A 24,063-nucleotide genomic window follows, 5' to 3' on the forward strand; every position below is an offset into this window, starting at 1 on the left:
CATTGACCCACCCCTCCAGGTAGTACCGACAGACACTCCCCCCCCACTCGGGCAAGACACCCCCCCCCCTCAGGTAGTACAGTCACTCCCCGAGCGGTGTGTCCCACGAGTGTAAACAGAGGAGGGCCGCCGCCGGGTGTACCAAGATGGCCGCGGCTCCGGAGCTAGGCCGAAGCCGCGGGCTTTCCTAATGTTATTCCTGCGGCTCCAGAGCTAGGCCGAAGCCGCAGCCTTTCCTAGCTGTATGGTCGTGGCTCCGGAGCTAGGCCGAAGCCGTGGCCATAACATTAGGAAAGGCCGCGGCTTCGGCCTAGCTCCGGAGCCGCGGCCGTAACATTAGGAAAGGCCGCGGCTTCATTGTAGCTCCAGAGCCGTGGCAATCCGCGGATCACAGTGTGTTCCGATCCGAAGGGGGTGACCCGTTCGGATCACGGATCAACTGTGATCCGTTGCACCCCTATGTACAACTATACAGATGAGACCAAAATGAGGGACAAATGAGGAGAATGAGGGACAGAGGGACATTATTCCAAATCAGGGACAGTCCCTCGAAATCAGGGACAGTTGGGAGCTATGGATAAGTCTAATGGGCCTTAAATATTTGTAAAATAAGGAAGTTATAGCAATAATGTTAGTTTTATATAAAACATCAGTATAGTAACTTAGTAAGGAAGTATAAAACAAAAACTATTCCCCGGTACAGAGAAACAAATGAACTCCACAAAGCTTTGCAGAGAGGGCGTTATACTGTAGATCATGGCTACTTCATTCCATGTAACTTTGTAGCGACATTCATTTATTTCATGTACATCAAATCTTTTTCTGCACAATTTCACCCCAACCTTTGGCATCTTCTGCTAATCCATATAAAGGTCCCAATTTACATTGCAATGATTGCTTCATTCAGAAGATTGTCAAATGAAAATGACCAGCGCCACCTCTTGGCAATCTTTGGGTATGACATACAAGTATGTTGAATCTCATGCCGCGTACACACGATCATTTTTCGGGTTGTAAAAAAATACGTTTTTCAGGCTCTAGAAAAAAACGTTTTTTTCAACTTCATCATTAAAACGGCCTTGCCTACACACGATCATGAAAAAAAAATGCTCTAGCAAAGCGCTGTGACATACAACACGTACGACGGCGCTCTAAAGGGGAAGTTCCATGCGGATGGCGCCACCCTTGGGGCTGCTTTAGCTGATTCCGTGTTAGTAAAAGACGATTCGCTCTTTTCTGTCTGTTACAGCGTGATGAATGTGCTTACTCCATTATGAACGGTAGTTTTACCAGAACGAGCGCTCCCGTCTCATAACTTGCTTCTGAGCATGCGCAGGTTTTTTCACGTCGTTAAAGCCCACACACGACCATTTTTTACAACCCAAAAAAATAAGAACCCGAAAAATGCTCTGAAGCCCACACACGATCGTTTTAAATTACATTTTTAAAAAACTTTGTTTTTTACAACCCGAAAAATGATCGTGTGTACGGGGCATCAGATTTTACTTAAAGTATATCTAAAGCCAAAACCTATTTATGTTACCGAGTCATAGGTGTGCGCTGCCTATTGCCTTAGGGTGTGCATCCCAAAGCTCAAACTCACATGTGTGTGTGTGTGTATGTATATATATACCGTATTTATCGCGGTATAACGCGCTCCCGCGTATACCGCGCACCCCTAAAGTTGCCCCCCGAAATTCCTGTAAAAAAAAAAGTTATATGATTTCATTACTTACAGTTTTGGTGTCTTCCCAGCGTCCATCGTCCGGTCCAGCGTCCGTCTGTGGCCTCGATGGTGTCCTCCCGGCTTCTCCAGCGCGCGCCCCAAGTCGAGTCCCCACTTCCCGTGCTCAGTTCGAACGCCTCCGCCGACATATACCGAGTGCAGTACACTCGGGTACATTCTGGAAGGCTCGGCTTCGCTTGCGCTCACGCTCTGTGACGTTTATGCGTGAGCACGAGCGAAGCCGAGACTAGCCGAATGTACCCGAGTGTACTGCACTCGGTATATGTCGGCGCAGGATTTCAAACTGAGCGTGGGAAGCGGCTATTGGCGTATATTGCGCACCCACGATTTTCCCCTTATTTTAAGGGGAAAATAGTGCGTGATATACGCCGATAAATACGGTATATATATATATATATATATATATATATATATATATGTGTGTGTACAGTATCTCACAAAAGTAAGTACACCCCTCACATTTTTATTCCATCTTTTCATGTGACAGCACTGAGGAAATGACACTTTGCTACAATGTTGTGTAGTGAGTGTACAGCTTGTATAACAGTGTAAATTTGCTGTCCCCTCAAAATAACTCAACACACAGCCATCATCTTTCACATTATACAAAAAAAATTGGGCTAATTTTACTGTTTTTTTGTTTTTAATTAATAAAAAAAAATCCAAAAGAATTGCGTTTGAAAGCCCGCTGCGCAACTACAGTGTGACATAAAATATTAAAACGACCGCAATTTTATTTTATCTCTAGGGTCTATGCTAATATATATATATATATATATATATACACAGTATATAGCCGGATTCAGGTAGAGCGGCACATCTTTAGTTTGGCGTAGCGCATCCCATTTGCACTACGCCGACGTAACATAGTGAGGCAAGTACTGTATTCACAAAGCACTTGCCTCCTAAGTTACGTCGGCGTAGCGCAAGGGAGGCAAGCAGGCATGCAGGTCTCACTCTTTGTGCCAGATTCACGTAGCTCAGCGGATCTATAGATCCGCTCGATCTACGTGAATTAAGATCCGCTCCCGCAAGTTTAGGAGGCAAGTGGCAAATTCACAAACCACTTACCTCCAAACTTGCGACGGCGGATCCTAAATCCCCCGGCGGAATTCGGCGCCCGCACCGATTTAAATGCGCAGGCGCCGTCCGCGAAGTTTTCCCGCCGTGCATTGCTCCCGCTGACGTCGCTAGGACGTCAGTGGTTTCGACGCTTACGTAAACGACGTCCGTCCGTATTCGAGAACGACTTACGCAAACGACGTTAAAAAATTCAAATTCGACGCGGGAACGCCGGCTATACTTAACATTGGCTGCGCCTGATAAAAGAAGGGGTAAGTATACGCCGGGAAAGCCGCTACGGAAGCGTCGTAAGAAGACTGCGTCGGGTCCGCGTAGGTTCGTGAATTTGCGTATCTCGCTGATTTACATATTATTTATCGTAAATCAGCGGGAACGCCCCCGGCGCCATTTTTAAATTGAAAAAAAGATCCGACAGTGTAACACAGTGTAACACTGTCAGATCTTAGTCCTATCTATGCGTATCTGATTCTATGAATCAGGCGCATAGATAGGACCAGTGTAAGTCAGAGATACGATGGTGTATCTGTAGATACACCGTCGTATCTCTTTGTGAATCTGGCCCTTTATTTAGAAGTTTCACATTCAAATTCTTGATCCAGCAGCAAAGCAAATTAAGGGAGGATCAGGAAGGCGCTGGAGGGGTCTCTGTGCCGGAACACCGAGGGTCTGATGGGTCCATTTTTGGAATAAAGGAGAACACCCCTTTAAAAAACAGGCATCATAGAATTCGTGTTCTTCCTGCGCCGGAGAGCCGCAGGGGGGCCAATGAAATGAAAGGGAATAGAAGCTGGTGATTGCGTCTCCTGAGCTCTTGCGTCTCGTCTGGCAGGAATCGAGTTAAATGTCAGAAATGAAATAAGTCGCGTTGATGTAATGCAGATTGCCGTTCTGCTCACAGATGTGCCGTCTCAACCACTTCATAGAAATCCTTGCTGAACTGCGGGCCACTCGAGACGTCACTTCCAATTGCTTCAGGGAAGAGATGAAGATTTTCTTTTTCGTCTCTCTTTTTATTTCTCTATCTGCTGCAGAAGAGCCGCGTGCACTCTGATAGGCCGTCCTTCAAGGTGGCTTCCACCAAACCGCTAAATACACGGCTGGGGCACATACAGTGGAACCTCAGATTACGAGCATAATTCGTTCCAGGAGAATGCTCGGAATCCAAAGTACCAGGTGGGTGCGCGGGGGGGCAGGCCGCACCCGGGTGACACCCCGTGGCTAGCAGCACCACTAACACAACCGCTGCCCTGATTAGCGGTACACAGTGGCGCGGACCGAAGCCGCTTCCTCCTTTCTATTTACATCCACAGTGGAGGAGGAGCCTGCGCTCGAGGGACACACAGTGTGTGTATATCTGTCAGCGCTGTTCTGAGGTATGTAAGGGGGGGCATCTATACTGCTGGGGGGTCTGCACTGAGGGGGGTCTGTAATGCTGGGGGGTCTGCACTGGGAAGGGTGTCTGTACTGAGGGGGGTCTGTAATGCTGGGGGGGTCTGCACTAGGGGGGGGTGTCTGTACTGATGGGGGGGTCTGTACAGCGGGAGGGGGGGTCTGTACTGAGGGGGGACTATAGTTGGTGGGGGGGTGACACCAACCCTAGTGACGCCACTGCAAAGTACTCACATATCAAAGCGAGTTTCCCCATTGAAGTCAATGGAAACGAAAATAATTTGTTCATTGACTTCTATGACATGCAATACCGCATGTGGCCAGAGGTGGGGGGGGGCGCCGGAGAGCTTTGGAGACACCCGGAAAGGCCCAAGGACAGCTCGGCTGACCTCGACAAACCTTGCAAATGCTCGGGAACGGAGTATTTCCCAGTCTTTCTGAGCATTTCCGAACGGCACCGATCGGCGTCCCCCCCCCCACCTCAGATCAAACGCGGTACTGCACACCGCTTTGGCTTGAATCCTGCTCATTTTGCGAGACAACACTCGCAAACCGAGTTAGGATTTATAAAAATACAGCGCTCGTATTGCGAAACGCTTGTTAACCACGTTACCCGCAATCCGAGATTCCACTGTACCTGTGATCACATGTTCCATCACAACATATAGGAGGAGGGCGACACCTCCGTGGTGTCTCTGCTTCACCTCTGGCCTGCTCACAGGACTATAAGGCCCCATTTAGACCCGTTCATTTGAAGTGAGTTTACCAAAGAACATCAATACTCAACATTAAGATTCCCATTATATTCAATGGTGCCCGCTTGGAGCCACGCAGGACCCCTTCATCAGGCATGTGATGGCATCACATGCCTGACAAAGGGGTCCTGTGTGGCTCTGAAATGTTGAAGCACACTAAGGGTCTTCAAGATAACATCCAAAAATGTATTGAGCGATCACAATACAGTTTCAGGGGGGGGGGGCATGCAGGACCCCTTCATTAGGGAGGACGCCTTCATCACAAGCCTGATGAAGGGTGCATGACACTGAAATTTCCGATTTCACTTCAGTGATGCGATCGCTTTGATATGATTTTTGGAAGCCATCTTCAAGATCCGTGGGCACCGCAAGAGTCATGGAGGTTCTTGTAATGAGCATCGCTGGGGAAATTATAGAGGTCCTTAAAATGGGCATCAAAGGGGCCTTAGAAGTTCTTGTAATGGGCATCACTGGAGTTAAGTCATAAAGGTTCTTGTAATGGGCATTATGAAGGGGCGTAGAGGTTCTTGTAATGGGTATTATGAAGGGGCGTAGAGGTTCTTGTAATGGGCATTACTAGGGTTATAGAGGTTCTTGTAATTGGCATTATGGGGGTAATAAAGGTTCTTGTAATGGGCATCACTGGGGTCATAGAGGTTCTTGTAATGGGCATCAAATTAGAGGTTCTTGTAGTGGACATTACTGGAGGTTGTAGAGCACAGGTGTCAAACTCAAGGCCCGCGGGCTGAATACGGCCCTCCAGGCCATATCATGTGGCCCTCGCACCTTTCCTGCAGCTGCAGGAGAGCTCCAGCCCTCCTCTGGTCCTCCTCTCAAGACCACTACTGTTTGCTTTTAAGCAATGCATCCAGCTTCTTCCCAGCAGCAGCATAAGGAAAGGGGGGTGCACTGTGATGTAAGGGAGAGTGGGGGACTCAACTTCTGATGGTTGGGGGGGCTCTTGACATCTAATGTAAGGGGAGGGGATGCGCTGGACATCTAATCTTACAGATACAACCGGCCCTTTTCAGGGCAATCTTAATGCTGATGATGCGTCCCACAATGAAATTGAGTTTGACACCCGTGTTGTAGAGGTTCATGTAATGTGCATCACAGGGGTCATATAGGTTCTTGTAATGGACATCATGAGGGTCATGGATTTTTTTGCAATGGGCATCACTCTGGTTGTAAAGGTTCTTGTAATGGGCATTCTTGTAATGGAGATTACTGGGGTCATAGAGGTTCTTGTAATGGGCATCACTGGGGTCATGGAGGTTCTTGTAATGGGCATCACTGGGGTCATGGAGGTTCTTGTAATGGGCATCACTGGGGTCATGGATGTTCTTGTAATGGGCATCACTGGGGTCATGGAGGTTCTTGTAATGGCCATCACATTAGAGATTCTTGTAATGGACATTTCTGGAGTTCGTAGAGGTTCTTGTAATGGGCATCATTGGGGTCATAGAGGTTCTTGTAATGGGCAACACAGGGGTCATGGAGGTTCTTGTAATGGGCATCACATTAGAGATTCTTGTAATGGACATTTCTGGAGGTCGTAGAGGTTCTTGTAATGGGCATCACTCTGGTCATAGAGGTTCTTGTAATGGGCATTCTTGTAATGGAGATTACTGGGGTCATAGAGGTTCTTGTAATGGGCATCACTGGGGTCATGGAGGTTCTTGTAATGGGCATCACTGGGGTCATGGAGGTTCTTGTAATGGGCATCACTGGGGTCATAGAGGTTCTTGTAATGGGCACCACAGGGGTCATGGAGGTTCTTGTAATGGGCATCACATTAGAGATTCTTGTAATGGACATTTCTGGAGGTCGTAGAGGTTCTTGTAATGGGCATCACTGGGGTCATAGAGGTTCTTGTAATGGGCACTACGGGGGTCATGGAGGTTCTTGTAATGGGCATCACATTAGAGATTCTTGTAATAAATATTTCTGGAGGTCGTAGAGGTTCTTGTAATGGGCATCACTCTGGTCATAGAGATTCTTGTAATGGGCATCACTCTGGTCATAGAGGTTCTTGTAATGGGCATCACTCTGGTCATAGAGATTCTTGTAATGGGCATCACTCTGGTCATAGAGGTTCTTGTAATGGGCATCACTCTGGTCATAGAGGTTCTTGTAATGGGCATCACTCTGGTCATAGAGGTTCTTGTAATGAGCATCACTCTGGTCATAGAGGTTCTTGTAATGGGCATCGCTTGGTTTGTCCAGATTCTTTTGGGCAGAAACATGCATTTCCCTTCACTATCACAGGATGTACAGATGTGAACGGGGCCTAGATGTACAGGCTGCAAAACAAACATCTATTAATGGCAACCATTTTTTTTTATTATTATTGTTCTCATTTTTCAAATTCTAACAAAATCTTCTAGACGATGTCTATCTGCATAAATGAATGACTGGATTGGTCAATGAGTGATGCTCGCTGTGTACAATATCACCAAAGAGCATCACACGGTCCCTCAGATCTCGGTAGATGCCCCTCGTGGCCCCTCAGTCAGCAGAGAGAATCGATTTTATTGAAATGAGTTCATCTTCTCTATGTGTGTCGGGTAACCCCGGGGTCACCAGAAAGATAATCATTTAGTACAGATTTCAAAACGGCGGTCCTTAGAGTAAACCTCAGGGACCTCATCAGTCCCGGGGATTATGATAGTGCAGTGGTTCTCAACCTCTCTAGTGCTGTGGCCCCCTGATAAAATTTCCCAAGTTGTGGGGACCCCTAACAGTAAAATTCTTTTCATAGCGTGGGTTGTCAGCTCCCAAGGCAAGACAAGTAATTTGCACCCCCAATCCATGGACATTTAGCGCTCCCTGAGTCCCTTCCACTCGTACAGTATTAAAACCTCTTATGGTACATTTTAGAATGTACCACTCTCTCTTTTTTCTCCTTTCTTGCCCTTTTATCCCTCTCTATCCTAATTTATTTATTTATTTTTCCCCATCCCTCTCTCTAGCCATCTTTCTTGTTCTTTCTCTTATTCTTTCTCTCATTTTACTTTTTTCCTCCCCCTCTTTTCCTCTCCCTTCCATGTATTCTCTATTTTTATTCATTCTCTTACTTCTTGAAGGGGGGGGGGGGGTGGAATGAGTGGCAGTGGTGGGGGGAGTTCTGATCAGCCAACTTAGGTGCTCTTGATGAAGGTGGGAGGGGCTGGAGGAGACCCTATCTCCTGACTTCAGCATAGGTGGCACTGCTACGAGACACCACAAAGTCGGAGACACAGTGAGTAACACTACCTGTGATTGACCACAGGTAGTGTTACTCACTGTGTCTCCAACTTTGTGGTGTCTCGTAGCAGTGCCACCTATGCTGAAGTCAGGAGATAGGGTCTCTTCCAGCCCCTCCCACCTCACAATCCTCACCTGTCAGCGGACCTCTAGTCTCTGCCCCCCAGCCATGCCGTGAACTGAATGGGCGGCTGCAAAGAGGCTGGGTCGGTGGCCGTGGGCTCCAGGAACAGTCCAGCTGGGTGGTCACAGGCTCCATAAACAGCCCTGCTGGGCAGTCGCAAAAAGGCTGGGAGAGTGGTGAGGACTTCAGGAACAGCCCAGGATTTGGTGACCCCTGGCAAATCATCAATTGACCCCCGAGGGGGTCCCGACCCCAGGTTGAGAACCACTGTGATAGTGCTTTATATTTTCAGAATACACATTTACTCCTCAAGTGATTCTGCAAAATCCTCATTTCCTAATGTGTGTATAGAGCTAAAACATCCTTCCTCACACTTTTTACCCCAAAGGAACTCTGACAGTAACGTTCAGGTCTCGGGGGAACTTCTGATAAAAATAGAAGAATGTTCCTTACATTGGTGATCAGTGGGAAGAATATTCCTTACATTGGTGATCAGTGGGAAGAATGTTCCTTACATTGGTGATCAGTGGGAAGAATGTTCCTTACATTGGTGATCAGTGAGAAGAATGTCCCTTACATTGGTGATCAGTGGGAAGAATGTTCCTTACATTGGTGATCAGTGGGAAGAATGTTCCTTACATTGGTGATCAGTGGGAAGAATGTTCCTTACATTGGTGATCAGTGGGAAGAATATTCCTTACATTGGTGATCAGTGGGAAGAATGTTCCTTACATTGGTGATCAGTGGGAAGAATGTCCCTTACATTGGTGATCAGTGAGAAGAATGTTCCTTACATTGGTGATCAGTGAGAAGAATGTCCCTTACATTGGTGATCAGTGGGAAGAATGTTCCTTACATTGGTGATCAGTGAGAAGAATGTTCCTTACATTGGTGATCAGTGGGAAGAATGTTCCTTACATTGGTGATCAGTGGGAAGAATGTTCCTTACATTGGTGGTCAGTGGGAAGAATGTTCCTTACATTGGTGATCAGTGGGAAGAATGTTCCTTACATTGGTGATCAGTGGGAAGAATGTCCCTTACATTGGTGATCATTGGGAAGAATGTTCCTTTCATTGGTGATCAGTGTCACTTTAAAGCCCCCGGTCCTTCCTTGGAGTGGAATTCTCTGACAGGTACACTTAGCAGAGCACACAGTGATACGTTTCTCCATCTCCCCCATCCACAGCACAATGAGATGTAATGAAACGTCGGGTCTCTCTATTAGAACTTCATCAGCGTTCATAGCTGCAATCCATCACTCTACTTATTGAACTCGGCACTTCGCTGTTCTTTCACCATACAAGAGCCCTTCGCTGTGCGCACTCCACTCCTCCCTTCTATGTACAAAAACATCTGAAGTGGAGCCGACCTCCTTTCAATGCTTCACCTGCCAAAGGATTTGTATTTATGTCCATCCAGTATTTTCTAAAATAAAAAAGGCGATTGTTTATAACACGCAGTGCTTTAGCAAATTAAATTTCCATTTGGGGTTTAGATTTACTTTAACTTTTTGTTGGCTTGCGTGGCCCTTCCCCCCCCCTCCACCCCCCCCCATCCTTTCATCTCAGCCCCTCCTCATCAATATACATTGAGCGCTGCATCGTGCCATCAGTCATACAGCGGGATGATTCACCGTGTGCCAGAGATTATTCCCACCTGAAATCCACTTTGTTTGTCTATTCATCCAGCTTTGCCGCAGACTTCTCCATGCGAGGCATGCTCTGAATCCAAACCGGCTCCGGCTAATGAGAAGATCCAGCACCGGAGCACGTGCCGCTGTGGGCTTCCTGCGTATTGTTCCCTTGCACGATACAGCGAAAAGACGCCCACTCTCAGCAGGCTCAGACGCCAGAGCGTTGGAGAACGCTTCAAAGTACCACCTTACCATCCTATTATTGGATCTTCTCAGTACAAGTTTATAGTCCCAGCATTAGAGAATTCAAGGAGAAGCTTACTTAGATTCCACAGCTGGACCCCAGTCCCCTCCTTCCGCCCCAATTGTCTTTTCCTTGGGTCCAGTGGCGGCTGGTGCTCAAATTTTTTGTTGGGGGGGGTCGCAAACAAACTAAAAAAAAAAACATCAATTGCAGCCACTGTGCCCATCAATTGCCCCACTGTGCCCATCAAATGCAGCCACTGTGCCATCAAACGCAGCCACTGTGCCATCAAACGCAGCCACTGTGCCATCAAACTCAGCCACTGTACCCATAAATTGCCACCACTGTGCCCATTAAATGCAGCTACTGTAACCATTAATTGCCGCAAGTGTGCCCCATCAATGGCCTCCAGTTTGCCCCATCAGTAGCTGCCAGTTTGCCCCATCAGTTGCCGCCAGTGTGCCCCATCAATTGCCTCCAGTGTGCCCCATCAATTGCCGCCAGTTTGCCCCATCAAGTGGCGGAGCCAGAGCTCTGTGTGTGAATGGATATGCAGAGCAGCGGCTCGGGATAAACTTTTATTATAATTATATTATTATTTGTTATAATTATTTATAGTTATTTATTATATTATAATTTATGATTTTGTTTTTCAAACTTTATCATACCCGGGATGTCTACTAGACTATTGTTTGGACAGATTTAAGTGAGTTATTTCTAAGAATTACCGTATTTATCGGGGTATTGCACGCTCCGGCGTATAGCACGCACCCCTAAAGTGTACCCGCATTCCTGTAAAAAAAAACATTTTAGTACTTACAGTTTTGGTGTCTTGCGCGGCGTCCATCGGCGGCCTCGTCGGGTCTGGCGTCCTTCTGCGGTGTCCTAACCGCTCGATCCCCGCTTCCCGCGCTGAGTTTGAACCACTGCGCCGGCATATACCAAACGCAGTACACTCGGGTATAGTCGGGCAGGCTCGGCTCCTCTCGCGGTCACGTCCTGTGCATCCTGTACGTCCAGGATGTGACCGCGAGAGGAGCCGAGCCTGCCCGACTATACCCGAGTGTACTGCCCTCGGTATATGCCGGCGCAGTGGTTCAAACTCGGCATGGGAAGCGGGTATCGGCGTATATCGCGCAACCACGATTTTGCCCTGACTTTCAGGGCAAAAAAGTGCGTGGTATACGCCGATAAATACGGTACAGGTCTACAATGTAAAACGACAAATTTTCTTGCAAAATAATGGTACCGCTTTCAGCACCTAAAATCTGAAATAATCATACCACCAGGGAGGTGAAGGGTATAGCAATGAAAACTTTTGAAATGATGTTATTTATCAATATACTGATTGGTTTACTTATTTTCTTTTGCTTACAGGGGAATGTACTGAAGAAATTCCTCATTCCTAGGACTATGCAGAGGACAGAATGGTGTCAGCCAAGGAGACAGATATGTACGACGCCATCTTGGAAACTAACGATGGATCTAGTTCCGATGCCAGCTGGTACTTTCCGTACCCGCTGGGCTTCCAGGTGTCCCTCACCAGCTTCCTCATGTTGGAAATTGTATTGGGTTTTAGCAGCAACTTGACAGTCCTCGTGCTTTACTGCATGCAGTCCAACCTTGTGGATTCAGTCAGCAACATGGTGACCATGAACCTTCACGTTTTGGACGTCATCATCTGTGTGATCTGTGTCCCACTGACAATAGTCATCATCTTGATTCCTCTAGAGCAGAACATAGCTCTGGTTTGCTGCTTCCATGAGGCCTGTGTCACCTTCAGTAGCATCGCAACAGCCATCAATGTCCTTGTCATCAGTCTGGACAGGTACGATATCTCCGTGAGACCCGCGAATCGGGTTCTCACCCCCAGCAGGATGGTGCTACTCCTGTCCTGTGTCTGGTTCGTCTCGCTCATGGTCTTCTTCATTCCTTTCTTCGAGGTGGAATTTTTTGGTGACCCAGATCACATTGCTACCTGGCAGAACCGGACTTTACTCTGCGTAAGTGTCAATGAGTATCACACAGGGGTGGGTATGTACTACCACCTTGTCATCCAGATACCCATCTTCTTTGCAGCGGTGGCTGTTATGCTGGTCACCTATTCCAAAATCCTTCAGGCCCTCAACATTAGGATCGGCAACCATTTTAAGAGGAGCCAACGTCGGAAAACCAAGAAGAAGAAGAAAAGGAAATCTTCGGACCAAAGCACCATGGCGGAAACCAAGAGACTGGCTCCTCCTCCTGCTGGCCCAAACCCGCCAATGAGGGTACAGGCTTCTGTGTCTGTTATCATCGCCTTAAGGCGCGCAGTGAAACGCCACCGGGATCGCAGAGAACGCCAGAAACGTGTCTTTAGGATGTCTCTCATTATCATCACCACCTTCCTGCTCTGCTGGGCCCCCATATCTATTGTGAACCTACTTATCCTCTGTCTGGGGCCCAGTGATTTCATGGTAAAACTGCGAATCTGCTTTATCACCATGGCCTACGGCACAACCATTTTCCACCCTCTGGTGTATGCCTTCACTCGCCAGAAATTCCGCAATGTCTTGAAAAATAAGATGAAGAAGAGAGTGGTTTCAGTGTTGCAAGTAGACCCCGCTCCTGGGGGGACAGTGATACACAACTCTTGGATAGAGCCCAAAAAGGGGAGGAAAGCAAAGTTGGAGTGTAGCGAAGGGACCGACCGATGTCTTACAGATGCCGTGAAGGAATGATCCTATCTGGTTAGAAGCTGGTGTTACAAGACTCTTATGACAGAGGGATTAATGGCGGATACAAGTGCACAATTTTATTTTTATTTTTCCAACTCTCAACCTTTATATGATCGAGGAGCAGTATATTCTATCGGTTGTAGCCCAAAAAAACTATAGCCTAGCTCCATTTTTAAAGCACTGCCATGTTACCTCTGTGGCTTGGCTCGCCACAAGTCCATTCAACCCATCCGATGTAGGGTGGATAATCCAGGTGATCTGTACCCCGTATGTAGGGGCGGCTGCAGTGAATTTTCGAAGTCACCGTTGAGTCGATTTTTGTCCAAAACCTGGCAAATCGAGAATCTAGAAGTTTTTATAGTGAGTAGAACCGCATGCCTCGATGTGACAAAGAATCATCCTAGGACAGAAATTTGTTCTTTCAAGTTAATAAAAATGGACACACATCAAAGAAACAGGAACTTCTTAAAGAACCCGTATTTTTCTACGGATAATATATTTGATTTTAACATCGCCGCAGCCAAGAACTGTAAATTTAGGACTGTAAAAAGAAAAAAAATATATCAACAATATTTGTTTTATAGTTTTAAAAAGAATATATATAGATATATATATATATAGATATATATATAGATATATATATATATATATATATATATATATATATATATATAGATATATATATATATAGATATAGATATATATATATATATATATATATATAGATATATATATATATATATATATATATATATATATATATATATATAGAGAGAGAGAGAGAGAGAGAGAGAGAGAGAGAGAGAGAGAGAGAGTGTGGTGTCTAAATATTCAGTCTGGCTATAAAAGGCATAAGCCTCCCTAGGGACACTTTAGTAATTGTGCGTTAGTTTGCACATATTTTAAATCCACTACAGATAGTCAATGTATTCTTCCACTTTTCTTAAAAAAAAAAAAAAAGAAACAAACAAAACTAATAAATGTAACCTTCCATTTTATTGAGGCAATTCATATTAGAGCCAGTGGCAATTTGCACCAGGTTTTCTGCAACACGCAAAGGATGCAGTTCTGACATTGTGAATGGTACGCTGTACGTTTCATCCACGTGGTACGTCTGTAGAAGATAGTCGGCTCATTAAAGCACAATAGGATGTATTTGTCGGCAATATAATGACAATGTCGGTGCAAAAAAAAAATAACACAATGCAAGGGAACTTGACAGAGGCTGAGGGATCCGATCCCTTCACAGCTTAACATGTGAACGGGCCCTGGAAACCCATGTTGTGCGCCACGCAGGCTGCCAATTCACTAACAGGAACATGGCTGGAAACGGGAACAGTTTAGAAGGCATTGCTTTTTTGAAAAGTGGTAAAGGGCACAAGTAGGGTCACGTTTTCAGGGGCATTGTTAAATAGAATGTAAAATGAAGCTTCACTTGAGTGAAAGGTGGAAGGGCCACATACAGACAGGCATCCCTTGACTGAAGGGTGGACAAGGGCACACTTAGAAAGGTAGCCCTTGACTGATCTGTGGAACAGAACACATATAGTAGTTCTACCTTTGAGTGAAAGGTGGAGAGGCCACATACAGACAGGCATCCCGTAACTGAAGGGTGGACAAGGGCACACTTGGAAGGGTAACCCTTGACTGATCTGTGGAACAGAACACATATAGTAAGTCAACCTTTGAGTGAAAGGTGGAAGGGCCACCTACAGACAGGCATCCCTTGACTGAAGGGTGGACAAGGACACACTTAGAAAGGTAACCTTTGATGGAACTGTGGAACAGAACACATATAGTAAGTCAACCTTTGAGTGAAAGGTGGAAGGGCCACCTACAGACAGGCATCCCTTGAATGAAGGGTGGACAAGGACACACCTAGAGAGGTAGCCCTTGACTGATCTGTGGAACAGAACACATATAGTAGTTCTACCTTTGAGTGAAAGGTGTAAGGGCCACATACAGACAGGCATCCCTTGACTGAAGGGTGGACATGGGCACACTTGGAAGGGTAACCCTTGACTGATCCGTGGAACAGAACACATATAGTAAGTCAACCTTTGAGTGAACTGTGGAAGGGCCATCTACAGACAGGCATCCCTTGACTGAAGGGTGGACAAGGGCACACTTAGAAAGGTAACCTTTGATGGAACTGTGGAACAGAACACATATAGTAAGTCAACCTTTGAGTGAAAGGTGAAAGGGCCACATACAGACAGGCATCCCTTGACTGAAGGGTAGACAAGGGCACACTTAGAGAGGTAGCCCTTGATGGAACTATGGAACAGAACACATATAGTAAGTCAACCTTTGAGTGAAAGGTGAAAGGGCCACATACAGACAGGCATCATTTGACTGAAAGGTGGACAGGGGCACATTTAGAGAGGCAGTGAATTGTGGAACAGGGCACATATCCAGGGTCATTGGTAAACAGAATGTAAAGTGAAGCTTCACTTGAGTGAAGGGTGGAAAGAGGTACGTATAGTAAGGCAAACTTTGTGTGAAATGTAGAAAGGCCGCATACATTACATCCTTTGACTGAAGAGTGGACAAGGGCACATTTAAGGAGGCATCCCTTAAGTGAATTGAGGAACAGGGCACACATTCTAAGGCTTTGGTAAATAGAATGTAAAGTGAAGCTTCACTTGAGTGAAGGGTGGAAAGGGGTAAGGCAAGGCAACCCTTGGGCTAAAGGTGGACAGTACACATACTGTACATCCCTTGACTAAATAATGGGCAAGGGTACATTTAGAGAGGCACCCCTTTAGTGGAACAGGGCACATATCCAAAGGCAATGTTAAATAGAACCTAAAGTGAATTTAAAGTGAAGCTTCACTTAAATAAAGGGCAGAAAAATGTACATATAGTAAGACAACCATTGGGTGAAAGGTGGAAGAAATGCATATGGAGAGGCATCCATTGATTGAAGGGTAGACAAGGGCACATTTCGAGAGTCAGTCCTGGAACAGGGCATGTATCCAGAGGCAACAATAAATAGAATGTAAAATGAAGTTTTACTTGAGTGAAGGGTGGTAAAGGGCACGTAAAGCGAGGCAAACCATGAGTGAAAGGTGGAAAGGCCACTTATTGAGAGCCATCAATGGCTAAAGGGTGGACAAGGGCACATTCAGAGAGCCATCAATGGCTAAAGGGGGGACAAGGGCACATTCAGAGAGCCATCCCTTGAGCCAATTGTTAAAAAAAAAGCCATGTATCCACATGCAATGTTAAATAGAATGTTCAGTGAAGCAGGGAAAAGGGCACAATTAGTCAGGTAACTCTTGAGTGAAAGGTGGAAAAGCCAAATACAGAAAGGCAACCCTTGACTGAAGGGTGGAAAAGGGCACATTTAGGGAGGCATTACTAGTAATGGGGGCGATCTGCAATTTTTATCGTGACTACGACATTGTGGCGGACACATCTGACACTTTTAAAGCCATTTTGGGACCATTGTCATTGTCATTTTTACAGCGATCAGTGCTATAAAAATGCACTGGTTGCTGTAAAAATGACACTGGCAGGGAAGGGGTTAACCAGTAGGGGGCGCTGAAGGGGTTAAGTGTGTCCTAGGGAGTGATTCTAACTGTTAGGGGCGTGGCTACGAGTGACACATCACTGATCGCTGTTCCCGATGAGAGGGAACCGGCGATCAGTGACATGTCACTAGGAAGAACGGGGAAATGTTGGCCCGGATTCAGAAAGACCTACGCCGTCGCAAGTCCGAATCCGCGCCGTCGCAACTTTAAGCGTATGCTCAAACTGAGATACGCTTAAATGTTGCTAAGGTACGACCGGCGTAAGTCTCCTACGCCGTCGTATCTTAACTGCATATTTACGCTGGCCGCTAGGGGCGTGTACGCTGATTTACGCCTAGAATATGTAAATCAGCTAGATACGCCTATTCACAAACGTACGCCCGGCCGTCGCAGTACAGATACGCCGTTTACATAAGGCTTTTTCCGTCGTAAAGTTACCCCTGCTATATGAGGCGCAGCCAATGTTAAGTATGGACGTCGGGACCGCATAGAATTTTTTCGTCGATTACGTCGTTTGCGTAAGTCGTTCGCGAATAGGGCTGTGCGGAATTTACGTTCACGTCAAAAGCATTGAATTTTTGCGGGTTAATTTGGAGCATGCGCACTGGGATACGTTCACGGACAGCGCATGCGCCGTTCGTAAAAAGCGTCATTTACGTGGGGTCACAATACATTTAAATAAAACACGCCCACCTCTTCCAGATTTGAATTAGGCGGGCTTACGCCGGCCAATTTACTTTCGGAGTAAGTGCTTTGAGAATACTGCACTTGCCTGTCAAAGTTGCGGAGGCGTAGCGTAAATAGGATACGCTACGTCCGCACACAAATACGCGCTCCCTACCTGAATCTAGCCCGTTGTGTTTACACTGACATCTCCCCGTTCTTCAGCTCTGTGACCCGATTAGGGGACCCCGGCGGACATCGAGCCCACGGGTCCCGCGGGCTAGGAGCTTGCGACAGGGCCGCGACCACGCGGCGGAAAAGGGAACGTCTATATACGCCCATTCGGCCAGCCGTGTCATTCTGTCGACGTAAAAAGGTGTGCGGGGGTCGGCAAGTGGTTAATTCATTCGGATTTTCGGACGATTGCATTTTTTATTGAAACGAATTTCGGGAGTAACTTAATAATAATGAATTTTGAGCAGAGGCAAATTGGGCGGCCGCGAGGCCCCTGTGAGTGCGAGGCCTTAGGCGACCGTCCCAATTTGCCTAATTAAAGAGCCGCCTCTGTAAGGTGTCAGGTGAGTGAAGGGTGGAAGAGGGCACATATAGGGAGGTAGGGGGAGCAAAGGAACATACAAAGCCATACATTTGATAGGTGGCAGCTTCCGTTTATGTGGCCTTTTCTATCAATCAATGTAGGAAAAAGCTGCAGCATTGCTTCTGGTGTGGACTGTCCCTTTAAGTGGCCTATTTAAGATCAGAGGAAAGAGTTTTTCGGCAGTCCAGAGCGGTCAGGTCGAAGAACGGTGACGTACGATTGGTTTGCACATTGCTCCCTGCTTTACTAATGAAAGACTAAATAAACGTCCCTAATAAGTGACAACGACCAATACGATTTTATTTCACTGTAATCATGCCAATAAAACAAGATTTGGTTGGTTGGTAGTTGATTTTGCTCGTTGGTTATTTCTACATAAAATAAAAAAGCTGCCAGTGGCTTAAAGGCATAGTTCACCTTCCCCCCCCCCCCCCCAAAGAAAAAACTGCCTCTGCAGGTAAGTGGTGTCTGTAGAAAAAAAGAACAAACTGTTCAGCTCTGGCCAAGGTTGACTATTGCCTTTGCTATGGGTTCCGGCAATTTACGTACCTCCTGAAACCTGGATGAAAAACTCCCAGAGATCGCGCCTCAGGAGTCTGGGAGGAGCCAGGGAGGAACCTGGGAGGAGCCAGGGAGGAGCCTGGGAAGAACCTAAGAGGAGCCTGGGAGGAGCCAGGGAGGAGCCTGGGAAGAACCTGGGAGGAGCCTGGGAAGAACCTGGGAGGAGCCTGGGAAGAACCTGGGAGGAGCCAGAGAGGAACCTGGGAAGAACCTGTGAGGAGCCAGGGAGGAGCCTGGGAAGAACCTGGGAGGAGCCTGGGAAGAACCTGGGAGGAGCCATGGAGGAGCCTGGGAAGAACCTGGGAGGAGCCTGGGAAAAACCTGGGAGGAGCTAGGGAGGAGCCTGGGAAGAATCTGGGAGGAGCTAGGGAGGAGCCTGGGAAAAACCTGGGAGGAGCCTGGGAAGAACCTGGGAGGAGCTAGGGAGGAGCCTGGGAAACACCTGGGAGGAGCCTGGGAAGAACCTGGAAGGAGCCATGGAGGAGCCTGGGAAGAACCTGGGAGGAAGGACATCTCACAGGTATTTGCTGCGCTGCATCTGAGGTCTGTGTGATTGAGGGGGGAGCATTGCAGGGGGGGGGGGGGACTTATGCTGGGTATGAGAGTATTTTTGCTAGAAAGGGGGAGGAGAAGAAGATTAGCGCTATGAAGTTGGGGGGGGGATATGTGTATGGGGGGAGGATTGAGGGGGAGGGGATTTTTGTTCTGAGAAGAGTAATTTGGGGACGGAAGTGACACAAGATTTGTTTTAAGGGGCAAAATTGGGGGACAGGATTTGTGGTGGTGGGAGGGGGGGGTGATTTTGAGGGGAGGATTTGTGTTGGTAGGGATGCCTGGGGGGGGGGGGATTTGTAATAGGAAGGGAAATTAGGGGGGTATGATTTGTGCTAGGAGGGGAAATTTGGGAGGATTTATGCTCAGAGGGTTAATTTGAGGGATGAAGGATTTATTCTAGGAGGGGGGACTTGGGGAGGGAAAGGATTTAAGCTAAGGGGGGTATTTTGAGGGGATGTGCTAGGAAGGGGGGGGGTTGTGCTAGTAGGGAAGACTGGGGGGAATTTGTGATAAGAGGGGAAATTTGGGGGTATGATTTGTGCTAGGAGGGGGATTTGTTTTCCTACAAACCTGTATGGGAAGACCTCAGGGATAATGGTGAATGTCGGTTTGGGAAATGGTGAATGTTGGTTGGGGAAATGGTGAATGTTAGTTTGGGAAATGGTGAATGTCGGTTTGGGAAATGGTGAATGTTGGTTGGGGAAATGGTGAATGTTAGTTTGGGAAATGGTGAATGTCGGTTTGGGAAATGGTGAATGTTGGTTTGGGTAATGGTGAATGTTGGTTTGGGAAATGGTGAATGTTGGTTTGGGAAATGGTGAATGTTGGTTTGGGAAATGGTGAATGTTGGTTTGGGAAATGGTGAATGTTGGTTTGGGAAATGGTGAATGTTGGTTTGGGAAATGGTGAATGTTGGTTTGGGAAATGGTGAATGTTGGTTTGGGAAATGGTGAATGTTGGTTTGGGAAATGGTGAATGTTGGTTTGGGAAATGGTGAATGTTGGTTTGGGAAATGGTGAATGTCGGTTTGGGAAATGGTGAATGTCGGTTTGGGAAATGGTGAGTGTTGGTTTGGGAAATGGTGAATGTTGGTTTGGGAAATGGTGAATGTCGGTTTGGGAAATGGTGAATGTCGGTTTGGGAAATGGTGAATGTTGGTTTGGGAAATGGTGAATGTTGGTTTGGGAAATGGTGAATGTTGGTTTGGGAAATGGTGAATGTTGGTTTGGGAAATGGTGAATGTTGGTTTGGGAAATGGTGAATGTTGGGGGAAGCGGCTTGATTCGCCTTTATTATCAGAGTGCTTGTCCTGCAAAGGAAACGATTGTCTGTCCTATCTATCCTGACAGCTTTCATTTTGAAGGGAAAGGTCCGGCACTTTCATTTTCCCGGCGGTTCCAGAAATGTTGGGACGCCGCGCTGCTGTTCTGACGCTCCGGTGACGGCGGATGGGCGGCGCACATTTTATAGAGACGTGCGCTTTTCGGACACTTCGTTTCTTAGATATGGGAAGGGTAACAGCTGGAGACTACAATAAAGCTTCCAGTTTATTTTCCGCAGTGTGTGTTTGTTTCCGGCGTGCGAAGGCTTTAAACAAGAAGACGGCGACGGATTCCAGCTGGATCCTTTCCACGCTCAGACCCGGCGCTGGGAAAACGGCGGTTGGCGGTTAACCCGTCGCTTTGGGCAACACAAATACTTTTCTTTAGAACAAGGAAGTTAAAGTGTTTGTAAAACCTCCCATATACCCAGTGAAGTGACCGGCCTCCGGTGATACACAGAGATGAAACAAATCCTCTACAAAAGGTGTACCTGTTTATCTGCAGTCTTCTCTTCTCTACATCCAAACTTTTTTTTTTATATATTTTTATTTTATTTTTTATTAAAGGGTCCAGAGGTGTATATATATATATTTTTTTTTTCTTTTTTTATTATTATTATTATTATTATTATTAAAGGGCCCAGAGGTCCCCAGGGCCCCGGATGGCAATCCCCCTTTTTTTATATAAAAAAATTTAATTTTTTTTATATATTGTTTTATTTTTTTATTTTTATTTTTATTTTATATATATATATATATATATATATATATATATATATATATATATATATATATATATATATATATATATATTTATTAAAGGGGTCAGAGGTCCCCAGGGCCCCATGTGGCAACCCCCCCCCCCCTTTTTTTTACTTTTTTATAAATTTTTATTTTTTTATATATTTCTTTTTAATTTATTTTTTATTAAAGGGCCCAGAGGTTTCTTTTTTTTTCTTTTTTTTTTTATTATTAAAGGGCCCAGAGGTCCTCGGGGCCCCGGATGGCAGCCCCCCCTTTTAAAAAAAAAATATATATATATATATATATATATATATATATATATATATTTTTCTTTTTATTAAAGGGACCAGAGTTTTCCCAAGGCCCCCGGATGGCTACCCCCCTTTTTTTTTCTCAATTTGCGGCAGCCCCCCCCGCTTCTCAATTTCAGACAGTAGCATCCACCCACTCCCCCCCCCCCCCTCAGTTCTCCAGGGGGCCCATGCCTGAAGCTGTGTAAGGGGCCCCATAATTCTTTATGGCGGCCCTGCAGGTGTGAATGGGGCCCCGAATCGCACAGGAACATGCAACACGCAGCCCTGGGTCCCGCCAGAATTGGGCGCAGAGCAGAAGTAGCGTTCTTCCACAAAAGCAGCCAATCGCATTCCACATTCCGTTCCCCAACCTGACCCGGGAGTATAAAACATGGAATCTGACCACAGGGGGGGGGTCCACTTTTCGGTGGCTGATATCCGGCGCGGCAGTGCGGACGGCCATATGTTGTTATGAATATACAGGAAATGTCGAGATTCACACGACTCTCCCGGAGAGAAGGATTATCTGGGAAGAATCTCGTCAATAAATTAAGGCGCTATGACGGGAGCCGCGGTGGGAACCGCCATCGAGGACCGGCAATAAAATTAAGTTCAATTATGAATCTGTGAGAGGGGGTCAGGCAAGTTGCATCCTCTCATTCTTTATTACCACAGACAGCTTGTGATAATGATGACAAATTCTTTCCATCTCTGCAAAGACTTCACTTACGTAGCGCTACCGCCGTAGGATGGGTCCTCTGTTCTTTGTCTGGACCTTCTCAAGAACCTCAGCCCCTCTGACACACCATGTTGAGTATACAAACATAATATATCTCAGAATAATCACTGAAAGTAATACAGTGGAACCTTGGTTTAAGAGTAACTTGGTTTGAGAGCGTTTTGATTTGCGAGCAACTTTTTTTTTTTTTTAATTCTGACTCAGTTTGCGAGTGTTGACTCGCAAGACGAGCGTAATTCAAGCTAAATAGGCCTGCAGTACCACATTTGGCCTGAGGTACGGGGGCGCAGAAGCCGAACAGAGCCAAAAATAGGCCTGCAGTACCTCATTTGGCCTGAGGTATGGGGGCGCAGAAGCCGAGCAGAGCCGAAAATAGGCCTGCAGTACCTCATTTGGCCAGAGGTATGGGGGCGCAGAAGCCGAGCAGAGCCGAAAATAGGCCTGCAGTACCTCATTTGGCCAGAGGTATGGGGGCGCAGAAGCCGAGCAGAGCCGAAATTAGGCCTGCAGTACCTCATTTGGCATGAGGTACGGGGGCGCAGAAGCCGAGCAGAGCTGAAATTAGGCCTGCAGTACCTCATTTGGCATGAGGTACGGGGGCGCAGAAGCCGAGCAGAGCCGAAAATAGGCCTGCAGTACCTCATTTGGCCAGAGGTATGGGGGCGCAGAAGCCGAGCAGAGCCGAAAATAGGCCTGCAGTACCTCATTTGGCCAGAGGTATGGGGGCGCAGAAGCCGAGCAGAGCCGAAATTAGGCCTGCAGTACCTCATTTGGCATGAGGTACGGGGGCGCAGAAGCCGAGCAGAGCTGAAATTAGGCCTGCAGTACCTCATTTGGCCTGAGGTACGGGGGGCGCAGAAGCCGAGCAGAGACAAAAATAGGCCTGCAGTACCTGAATTGGCCAGAGGTACGGGGGCGCAGGAGCCGAGAAAAAAGTTTTGAAAAAATTAACTTTTGTAAAGGAATTTTATTACGAAATAGAAACATTATAGAAAAAGATTCATAGAAAAATCCAACATGTTGAAGATATTGTACAATTATTAAAACATTACATGCAATATAAATTAAAAGTGGTAATTCCCGCTGCTTAAGGTGACCACCAGTAGGGCCGAATTATGGAATTATGGGGCCCCTTACACAGCTTCAGGCATGGGCCTGGAGCAGAGAAAAACCGGCGGGGGGGGGGGGTGCCACCTCAAATTGAGAAGCGGGGGGCTGCCGGCAATTGAGAAGCGGGGGGGTGCCGCCGCTAATTGAGAAAGTTGAGAAGCGTGGGGGGTGTCACGAATTGGGGGGGTTGCCCTGGGAGGACCTCTGGGCCCCTTACAAAAAAAAAAAGAAATAAAAAAAATATATACAAAAAAAAGGGGGTAGCCATCCAGGGTGCTGGGGACCTCTGGGCCCTTTAATAAAAAAAAAAAAAGAAAAAAAAAGAAAGAAAAAAATATATATATAAAAAAAATTCATAAAAAAAGGGGGGTAGCCATCCTGGGGACCTCTGGGCCCTTTAATAAAAAAGAAAGAAAAAAAATATATATAAAAAAAATTTCATAAAAAAAAGGGGGGTTGCCGTCCGGGGCCCTGGGGACCTCTGGTCCCTTTAATAAAAAGGAAAACGAAAAAAAAGAAATAAAAAAATATATATACATTTTTTTTTACATTTTGTTTTTATAAAAAAAAGGGGGGGGTTGCCATCCGGAGCCCTGGGGACCTCCAGGCCTCGGGGGATCTCTGGGCCCTTTAATAGAAAATATATATATATATATATATATATATATATACAGTATATATATATAAAAAAAAAAAAAATTATATAAAAAAAAGGGGGGTTGCCATCCAGGGCCCTGGGGACCACCGGGCCCCTTACAAAAAAGGGGGTTGCCATCCAGGCCCCTGGGGGTTCAGGGCCCCTTATAGGTGTACTGCCTGTACCCCCCCTGATGGCGGCCCTGGGGGGAGGGGACTGACTGGGAGTCGAGAGAGATCGCTGTTCCTGATCACTAGGAACAGACGATCTCTCTCTCCTCCCGTGTCAGAACGGGGATCTGTTTGTTTACATTGACAAATCCCCGTTCTGGCTCTCTCTGCGGAGCGCACGCGCCTGCTATTGCCAA

General features: G+C 46.6%; 1 protein-coding gene and 1 long non-coding RNA gene across 2 annotated transcripts in view; both read left to right on the top strand.

The window, feature by feature from the left end:
* The window catches only part of LOC120945060 (G-protein coupled receptor 22-like), a 166,737-nt gene extending 153,183 nt beyond the window's left edge, over window positions 1-13,554 (top strand). The window contains exon 4 of the mRNA XM_040358914.1: window positions 11,600-13,554. Within this exon, the coding sequence (XP_040214848.1) occupies window positions 11,650-12,942 (1,293 nt within the window). The 5' untranslated portion in view covers window positions 11,600-11,649 and the 3' untranslated portion in view covers window positions 12,943-13,554. The remainder of the gene's footprint in view (window positions 1-11,599) is intronic.
* On the top strand, window positions 2,134-14,135 carry LOC120945061. Its single transcript, XR_005750535.1, has 2 exons — window positions 2,134-2,165; window positions 13,733-14,135. It is a non-coding gene; the product is annotated as an uncharacterized LOC120945061 (long non-coding RNA).
* The last annotated feature ends 9,928 nt before the right edge of the window (window positions 14,136-24,063 follow it).

Source organism: Rana temporaria, chromosome 7, assembly GCF_905171775.1.
Source record: "Rana temporaria chromosome 7, aRanTem1.1, whole genome shotgun sequence".
In the NCBI taxonomy this organism is placed as follows: Eukaryota; Metazoa; Chordata; class Amphibia; order Anura; family Ranidae; genus Rana; species Rana temporaria.